The sequence below is a fragment of the Ananas comosus genome, linkage group 14 (genome assembly GCF_001540865.1).
Source record: "Ananas comosus cultivar F153 linkage group 14, ASM154086v1, whole genome shotgun sequence".
In the NCBI taxonomy this organism is placed as follows: Eukaryota; Viridiplantae; Streptophyta; class Magnoliopsida; order Poales; family Bromeliaceae; genus Ananas; species Ananas comosus.
This window is the reverse complement of record NC_033634.1, coordinates 7,142,877-7,152,989: the sequence shown is the minus strand read 5'-3', so window position 1 is coordinate 7,152,989 and position 10,113 is coordinate 7,142,877. Positions and strand designations below refer to the sequence as shown.

General features: G+C 36.8%; 1 protein-coding gene across 2 annotated transcripts in view; it reads left to right on the top strand.

The window, feature by feature from the left end:
• The window catches only part of LOC109719888 (uncharacterized protein At3g49720-like), a 14,695-nt gene extending 4,582 nt beyond the window's left edge, over positions 1 to 10,113 (top strand). For both annotated transcript variants that reach the window (XM_020246725.1, XM_020246726.1), the window contains exons 5-7: positions 1,389 to 1,760; positions 2,728 to 2,783; positions 9,677 to 10,113. In XM_020246725.1, coding sequence (XP_020102314.1) covers positions 1,389 to 1,760; positions 2,728 to 2,783; positions 9,677 to 9,823 — 575 coding nt within the window. In that variant the 3' untranslated portion in view covers positions 9,824 to 10,113. The remainder of the gene's footprint in view (positions 1 to 1,388; positions 1,761 to 2,727; positions 2,784 to 9,676) is intronic.

Genomic DNA, 10,113 nt, shown 5'->3' with positions numbered 1-10,113 from the left:
TGTGTTGACGCGGCGAGGGAGTGCGGGGGTGGGGCTGGGGCAACAGTCAAGCACCTTATTATTATTTTTCTTTTCGGGTCGTGCATTGGCAAGGGGCAAGGGAGCGGCAAGGGTGGGGCACGGCAAGGGACTGCGGGGGTGGGGTGTAGCGTAACGGTGACAAAGCGCAGGGGCGTTTGGGGGGGTTCAGGGAGTTGTGGGCACTAGTGAGGGTAAATTGGCGTGGGTTGTTTTTGTCAATATAAAACATTTTAAATGTGAATAAGTATTAAAAATAATGTTTGGATAGTATTTTATCAATTAACATTATTTCACAGTACTTTTCAGACTAATATTAGCCAAACAATATTTAATTATAGACAACACTTATATGACAGAATTATGATGCATACAATTTTATAAAATGTGAAAAATTCGATTGTATTCTTAATGTTTTGATCAAATATAGTTGTAACCATTGTACTAATATTTCTTTGTCGGCTAACTAGAATAATTTAACTGCAAAAATAAAAGGAAATTATCCCTTTATTTCTGGGGCAATAATGGAATAATTTCTTAAATGCCGTTCTACCGAGCTATAATTTCATCAGTTCCCCTTTTCAAAATATAACCAATGCCCTCATAAATGTCAAAAATGTTCTAAAATGCTCCTCGTAAAACTCATGCAAATTTCATGGATTTGTTCGAAATAAGCTAAAAGCTTAGTACTATCATTAGTAAAGCAATTTTCATAATTTTAACAATTTTTAAAGAAAAAATTAATCAAATAAAAGTTATAGTTCGCACAATAAGGAATTAAAAAAATCATGCTATAATCTATTAAATTAAAAACCATATCCTAAATAAAAAATGAGTTAATATTTTGCCCTACAATGGATAGGTGAGGGTAAAATCATCATTTCATTTACTGAAAGTGTTACTCTCTTTTAACCTGGGTAAGCTTATTAAGTTGACGGTAGGGTTATTTGTGATAAATTTATATACTTTGAGCGGTATATGTGATATTTTTAAAGGGGCATCTATGAAATTTCTTTAGCGGGGTACGCTTGAAATTGCGTCAAAAAAGGGGGTGTCAAATCAAAAAAAGTGAAGTTGAGGGGCCTATTTCAAAATGGCCTATGGTTGAGGGTGTCTTCATACATTTTTACCTAAAGAAAATAAGAAAATAGATGAACAGTTCTCTCGCACAGAACAAAAAAGTAATGTAGACTTGAGTACTTTTATTGAACCTTCGGGAATGTTTGAGAATAGAGAGTCTGATGCATACCATCTTATAAGACTTGAAAAATTAGATGCTATTGTTAGTGTTTTTATCAAAATTATAGTTGTAACCTTGATATTAATATTTCTTCCTTGTAAAATTCCCACTTTCTTTTGTTAAATTACAGGTGCCTCTTGCACATCAGAAGTTATACGGGCAATACCTTTCTTACAAAAAGCTTATGGTGACACTATGCAAAAAGTTCTTCATGTGGGACCCAATGCCTGTTCGGTGGTTTCTATGCTATTGAAAGAAGACAACACTGAAGCCTGGGGTGTGGAACCTTATGATTCAGAGGATGCTGATAGTAGCTGCAAAAGCCTTGTGCGAAAGGGCTTTGTGCGTGTAGCCGATATTAAGTTCCCTTTGCCCTACCGACCAAGATCTTTTAACCTTGTCATAGTTTCAGATGCTTTGGATTATTTATCACCAAAGTACCTTAACAAAACCCTTCCGGACTTGGCAAGGATTTCAGCTGACGGCCTAGTTATATTTGCTGGTATGTTTATAAGAAAGTAGAATTATTTATTCTATCTATTTTAGTTATTGCAATGTAAAAAATGCAGCATATGAGCTAATTTATTCACTCCCTTTCTTGGTGATGACAAAGGGCAGCAAATTTTAATATTCTTACAACCATAAAATTTCTTTCTGCATTCGTAGGTAGGGCCAGTAATTCCAAAAATAACATGACCCAAAAATACCAAGAGAAAAACTAAATCAACACGACCTAAACCTGTTTATCCAAAAATGACACAACATGATATGATTAATAAATTCCTTTTCTTTTTCAACATTTAAAAGTTATGAACATTTATATGTAGTCTCAAGTTGACCCAACTATGTTGTTGAACAAAACACAACCTGCCAGCCCATTTTTCAGGGGAATAGGGAATAAGCTTGAACTTAATTTTCTCCCAGAAGAGCTTTTGCTTTGGTGAAATTCCCTAAGTTATTACTTTGTTTTCATCCTCCTAGGCAATACACAATTTTTACTTTTAGTTCGTGTTCCTATAATTTGATTTTTTTTTCCCTTAAATCTTAGAGTTTATGCGTTTGGATCTTGAATAGTTTCTTGTGGTGTGAACTGGGCGAGTTCTCAAGCCTCACTCGGCTGGCCTTCATTTTCTTTTAATTGTTGCACATCATATCTAAAATTGTTCACATCATGAAAATATGTAGTATTTTGTTTGCCAATATATAGAGGGAAAACTCGCACTGTTACTTGTTGATTGTATTGTAAGTATTGTTGCTGACATAATTCTCCTCTTATATTGGTTATGGATCAATTAATTCTAGATTCAGTTTCTTTTCCACTTTATGGTGCAGAAGTGCTATTTAATGCCTATTCCATGCTTGTTGTGCTAGTTTTCAAATTTTAAGTTAGCCAAGGATGTACAACGTGGCATATTGTTCAATAGGAAGAGTGGCTTTAGTTCATTAATTTATATTCTTTATTTTGCTAGGTTTTCCAGGTCAGCAGAGAGCTAAGGTTTCTGAGCTATCAAAATTTGGAAGACCGGTACGCACAGCAGCTAACCTACATTAGTTTACCACCTTTTACATACCTTAGGAATACTATTAACATTGTAGATTTGTAATACAACCTGTAGATATGTTTCTGATGATTTGTAGGAATGTTTATATAACTTCTTACTTTTCTTTTTCGTACTTCGAATATGCAAACGCATTTTTTTTTATACTAAACGTTTTCTTTTTCTTTCTTGGATCTTTTTTGTAGTTTGGTAAATTTCAGTTAAGTTGTCCTGAGCCTCTTCTACATAGTGATTATGGTTTTCTTTTATCGCTAGTGGTAACTTAACATTGTCTGAAGAAAATTAGCCATACAAACTTATTTGTATCGTTATCGGTGAGTTAGTTAGACTTCTAAATTTAGGCCAGTCGCGCAAATCATGTAAATTGCTTGTTTGCTTTATTCTCTTCTCTCCTTCTCGATTGTCATTGGTGCTTTGTACCTGATGAAGTAGGATTTTCGGCTTTTATCATAACACAACCAACAATTCCAAAGCTTTTAGTATGAATTTAGCTTTGAGAAAGTGTTGTTGAATTATTTGAACTTTTTGTCGATTTTGATCTATGAGATATATCTGTTATATTGTCTATGGGCCTTTGAGACTGGTTACATTACAGCTTCTCTAATAATCTAGAAATTAGATGACGATAGTGTTGTAGAGATGAATATCTCCAAAGTTATTAAGGTAAATCCTGCCCACCAGATAACTACCATAATTAGGTTAATTGCCTACATACCCTTAAAGTATCCGCCTTCTATATTGACCCTTAGAAAAAGTTATGAAATCTACCTCTCTAAAGTTCCAACCCTTTTCAAATATACCTTTTGGGCACATTTCGTTTGCTCTACTCTATTAGTAATGCAAGATTACTAACAACAGAGTTAATAGAGGAGGGGGGTTGGTATCTTGTATTACTAGTTACGGGGTATCCTGCAACTTATAAAAAACTATGAAGTTACCTTTCCCTACCAGCCATATCCTTTCTCATCTCTTCATTTCAATTATAGAGAGTAGTATTCTCCTCTCCACCTCTCCTTTTTGGGATTTTGAGGTACTCTATTTTCTTCTATCTCTGTTCCTTTTCCTTCTCTCTCTACCCTCCTCCACTCTCTCGTCACGAAGCCAAGCTCGGCCACAACTTGGCTGCGGCAGTCAAATTCTTGTGGAGCCTGCCAGGTTATGGCTGTTGTGCCAGATCTCAAGCAGATCTAGCCATCGTGTTCGAGATTTGGTCGAGACCAAGAGAACTTTTCTTTTTTACTTTTTTGTTAGTGTCTTTTGATGTTTCCTTTCCTTTTGTTTTCTTTTCTTTTTTTTCTTGCTTTAGTGAGCCTCTTTGTTGGATCATTGGGGCTAACCATTAATCCCAAATGCTGGAGCTATTAGAAATATGCAACCAATTTATTTAAAGCATACAAATACAGCTCCCACGGATCTCGATTGTGACTCGTCCCAACTGACTTGACCACTTCGAACATGACTCAGCCCAACCCAGCCTCATGCCATTTCGAACGTGATTTGGCCCAACCTGGCTTTCCGCCACAGGACAGGATGCTGGCCTATTTAAGCCAACACTCTGATCTCTCATGTTTTTCACTTGTTTAAATTCATTACGTGCTGTTTTTGATGCATGCTTCCCACAAATCTCGAGGGATTGCTTTTTTACTTGTATGATAGTTGAATAAAATAGTTTATATTTTTGTTTGTAACATTTTCATCACATATATGCCTTATGGGTACATTAGCATATCTTGCATGTCATAAATTTATTAATCACCAATATGTTCATGTATGGTTACATGATTACTGCACTGAACAAATGCGGCAATGCAACATTAGTCTGATTCACAGGAATCAGATTCCTGGTTATGTTGAAATAATCAGGAATGCTACATAGCGCGAACCAAATGCGCCTTTGAGTTAACTTTCATTGTCAACTATTAAAAGTAGCCGCTTACTCTAGAAAAAGATTCATCGTCCTTTAAATATGTCCCCTGAAAAGTTTAAGTGATAAAATTTACCCCTCTGAAGTTTCATCTTCTTTCAAATCTACTCCCTATTTTAACCCGGGATTAGATTTATGTATAGTAAATATTGTAGAAGAATTATAACATCAGATTTTCAGGTGGAAGAAGCTCAAAGAACAGAATTGTTACTATTCACAATGTAATACAGCCTCAGTTGGTCTACAAGGGAAATAATCAAGAGATACTATAGTAATTTAGTTCCTATTGTATATAAGGAAATATACTAATAGCTTCATTTATATTTCAGCTCTAATTATAGACATCTATGCTGGCATGTCTAATGATGGTGAGTGATTCTTGGAGTTAATTGATCCTGGAGAGTGATTGTCGCCTATACGCCCCTGCAAGATAGGTGTATCGTTGTGAACACCTATCTTGGAACGAATAAGAGAAAATCACTGCCGTGAGAGAGGTTTTGTTAGCACTTCCGCAAGTTGATAACAAGTTGATACATGAGATACTTTTAGCGGTCCTTTGCTTACTTTATCACGAACAAAGTGGTTGCTAATAGCTATATGCTTCATCTTGGAGTGAAAGACTGGATTAGCACATACATATGTTTGCACCAATATTGTCACAGTAAATAGTCGGAATTTGAGATAGTGATACACCTAGCTCATGCAGAAGAGATTGGATCCAAGCCAACTCAGATGCTGTATTCTCAATGGCACGATATTCAGCCTCCGAAGAAGAGCGGGCAACAGATCGTTGCTTTCATGAGCCCCATGAAATATTATTGATGTCAAGGAATACAATGTACGTAGAGGTGGATGTACGATCATCTTTATCACCAGCCCAGTCAGCATCAGAGAAGGCGTGTAATAGTAAATTAGAGTAGCGCTTTAAGTTCTATCCATGATAGATAGTGCCTTTGGGATATCGAAGAACACGTTTGACTGCAGTCCAATGAAGCTCCGATGGTTGATGCATGAATTGAGGTAATTTGTTGACGCTAAAAGCTATGTCCGGCCTTGTGATAGAGAGATACTGGAGAGCACCAGATACTTGGTAGCATTTGTTGGAGGAAGCCATCATGACGAGATAGTGAGCTACTAGTCGACAGTGGAGTAGCAACATCTTTAGCACCAAGCATTTTAGTTCTATCAAGGATTTCTCTTTTGTATTTATGCTGAGTGAGAAATAAGCCCTACGTTGTTGGTATAACTTCAACCCCTAAGAAGTAATGAAGATCACCAAGATCTTTAAGAGAAAACCTGCCAGAAAGAGCTTGGACAAAATTTTGTAGAAATGATTTATCATTTCCTGTAAGTATTAGGTCATCAACATACACAAGAAAGTATGCCATTATTCCATCATGTCGATAGATCAAAAGAGAACAATCAGATTTTGACTGAGTGAACCCATATGCAATAACAAAGCTACTAAGTGCATGATACCAAGCTCGAGGGGCCTGTTTGAGACCATAGATTGCTTTCTTAAGTGGACGGACATGAATATGTAAGGAGTGATTTACAGATCCCGGCGGTTGTTGCATATAAACAACTCCAGTGAGACTGAGAGTACCATGTAAGAAGGCATTGTTCACATCCAGCTGATGAAGAGACCATCTTTGAGTTAAAGCAAGGCAAAGAATAGTTCGTACGGTGGGTGGTTTAACGACCGGGCTAAACATCTCATGATAGTCTAGTCCAGGTCTCTAATGGAAGCCTTTGGCGATGAGTCGTGCTTTATAGCGTGCAACACTACCATCGGGATGCCTTTTGATAGGAAATATCCATTTGCAGCCAACAACATTGTAATGAGGTTGAGGAGCATCCAACTCCCAAGTACCATTGTGAAGAAGTAAATTCTTCAGACATAGCAGTTCGCTAGTTTGGATCTTGGATAGCTTGAGATACACAGGTTGGTTCCATGATAGTGGGAATAGGGTGCTTCAATGTTGTATAGAGCTGTTTAGGCTTGAAAATATTATTTTGAGATCTAGTGGTCATAGGATGTGTGTGTTGAGGGGTGAAGTGACTGGGTTGTTTAGGTGAAATTGTATTTGATGATGAATTTGCACTTGGGCTTTGAGACGACGAGCATGAGCTACCTTGTTGTGGGTGCTGTTCATGCAAAGTGGGCACAAAAGACTGATGAGAGGATCCTCTACTAGCTGAAATTTGAGAAAGTGAAGCTGGACTAGGAGATGAGTGTGCATGCAATGGAATAGGGACACAGATCTACTTTAGAAGTTGCAGTAGAGGATTTGGAAATGATAGATAAAGTGAGACAGACCAAGATTATCTTGATTAGGCACAGACCTCATGGAAGTATTAGACTGAACTTGGGAGGATGAGGAGCCATGAGGAAATGTTGACTCATCAAAGATGACATGTCGAGAAACATAGATCTTATTTGTGCTAGGATCGAAATACCGATAGGCACTTTGATTAGGTGAATAACCAAGACAGATGCAAGGCTTGGAACATGTGTCAAGCTTATGTTTAGCATATGGTAAATGTGAAACTTTGAGTAATTTGGAGAGTTCTTAAAAAGCACTTCATAGGGAGATTTAACGAAGTATTTTGGTAGGTAAGCGATTAATTAAGTACGTAGCAGTTTGGAAAGCATAGGACCAAAATGAAGCTGGAAGAGATGCTTGATGAAGGAGTGTCAATCCTGTTTCAACAATATGTCTATGGCGCCATTTCGTGGACTCATTACGTCCTGGTGTATAGGGTGGAGTTGTTAAGTGAGTGATGCCATGTGGTTCAAAGAAAGCTTTCATTTTTTGATATTCACCACACCAATCAGAATAAATGAAACAACAGGCATGCCAAAATAATTTTCAACTAATTTTTTGAATTTAGGAAATAAGAAAGAGGCATCTGATTTTCTTTTCATGGGATAAAAGCCAAACATATTTTGTAAAACAATCAACAAAAATTACATAATAGTTAAACCCATCAACTGATTGCACAAGAGCAGGACCCCAAACATCAGTATAGAGAAGATCAAGAGGTCGACGACTAGACAAACTTGAGATTCCAAAAGGAAGTTTATGACCTCTATTACAGCGACATAAGTCGCATAGCAAAGTAGAAGTTGACGTAGAAGTTGAGATATTGAAGAATTTGAGAAGAGGGATGACCAAGGCTCTTATGCCAATCACTTTTGGAGACACGAACACCAACCATGGCTCGAGGTTTATTTTGTGATACACCAATCACTTTTTGAGACTCATAACTCGCGAGTGTGATTTGCTTGCAAAGAGACATAAGAGCTTGTTCCAGGCTTCATGCGACGTCTTTGCTGTGGCCACAAGTGGCATTACAGATTCTGAAGTCAATGCAATGATTGCATGAAGTAACAGTTGGTCTTGATGAAACCAATAAGAATAGGCCATATCAGTGACCAATATTCTCATTTATGAGTACTGTTTTGGGCGGTGATACCAAAGTACCATCAACATATCCTATCAAATCATAGCCAACCAAAAGGTTATTGAATTGCGCTTGCCATGACGGATAATTAAGAGTAGTAAGCTTAAGAGGGAGTTGGGCTGAAGCATTTTTTGAAATAAGCATATTGCTGGGGTCAGAATGGGAGTTGGGAATAGCCAACGGGGAGGTAATGGTGTTTGAAATGCTTTTTTCAGCCATGGGGAAAAAAAATAATAGGATCTCTAGCTTGTCTGAGCAGTAAGCTCGGATACCATATAGTAAATATTGTAGAAGAATTATAACTTAAGATTTTTAGGCGGAAGAAGCTCGAAGAACAGAATTGTTACTATTCACAGTATAATACAGCCTCAGTTGGTCTACCAAGGGAAATAATCAAGAGATACAATAGTAATTTAGTTTCCTATTGTATAGCAGAGTTATAAGGAAATATAATAATAGCTTCTTTATATTTCAGCTCTAATTATAGACATCTATGCTGGCATGTCTAATGAAGGTGAGTGATCGTTGGAGTTAATTGACCCTGGAGAGTGATTGTCGCCTATAAGATTGAGGATGAAATTATCCTGGGATTAACCTGAGATCAACTGACAGAATGACATATATATAACTAAATAACGGAGAAATTTCAGAGCAGTAGATTTCATCATGTAAAACTTTTTTAAAATTATTTTTAGTTAATTTTGGTATCAATATTATATGTAAGGATGCTTCCTTTCTGTTACAACAATCTATGGCAACAAGGCAAAAAGATTGTTATAAAGAAAACTTGATTAACTTTCGAAACTTGGCGGTATCAATGGTTGCTAGAAATTGATTGTGAGGAGACCATCAGCAAGTGAAAAGAGATGGAGATAGATGTAATGATAAATTGCAAATAAATGAGAAAGAATAGGGCAGAGAGATGGTATAGGCAAATGACAGACTGCAAAAGAAAGAAACCTAGCTTGAAATTTTTGATGTGGCTGTATGGTTTTCCATGTGATTCCCCTATTTTAGTAAGCAGTATGAAAATCTGTGAGAAGCTTTTGCTTCCATTTTCTTATTTGATTTAAATCAACATTTTTGATGGATCAGTTACGAGCTTAGGGCCATTGAAACCAGACATTTTAGCTAGCGAGAATGTTCGAAGCTTTCGCTTTGACATAATACTAAAAATGAGCTTCTGGGCTCTACAAGTGGGGGCTCTAATTTAAAGTTTGTGCTTCTGCTGTAGTTTCGTCAGAGCATTTGATTCATTACTCTTCTTTTCTTTGCTCTCTTTTTGGGAGCATTGACTGTTTGTTTTTATAGTATTTTTCATGATACTTACAAATATATAATTATAGCCTGAATTCTAATTTGCATGAGGCTGCAAAGTCTGATACCAAATAAATCTCCAGATGTCTTGGTATTTTGCAATTCCTTTTTTTGACTTAAAAATTGTTTCTTGTTGGTGATTTCTTATAGGCTAAATTAAGGAGCTCGTCATGGTGGATCCGATACTTTGTTCAGAGCGGCTTAGAAGAGAATGAAGCTGCGATAAAGAAGTTTGAGCAGGCTGTGAGCAAGAGATCTTACAACCCCAGCTGCCAAGTATTCCATCTTACCTCATAGCCGTGTGTTGATTAAGTTGGATGCTTCAAATTTGGTCAAGTTTTGCTCCATTTGTCGTCTTTTTTTTGGGGGGGGCGGAAGAAAGAAATATGCTTTAGTTGTAAGAATCCTGTTACTAGATGCTCAATTCGACACAGAAGATATTGTTTATTAATTTGTTCTCAAATTTATCAGCCGAGGATAGATTTGGGTACACTGATATGTTACTGTAAACATCAAGTTGATGGCTTGCTTTAGCTATCAACAATTTGTTTTCTAGGTGCAATTTTACTTCATGGTGCTTTCGGTTA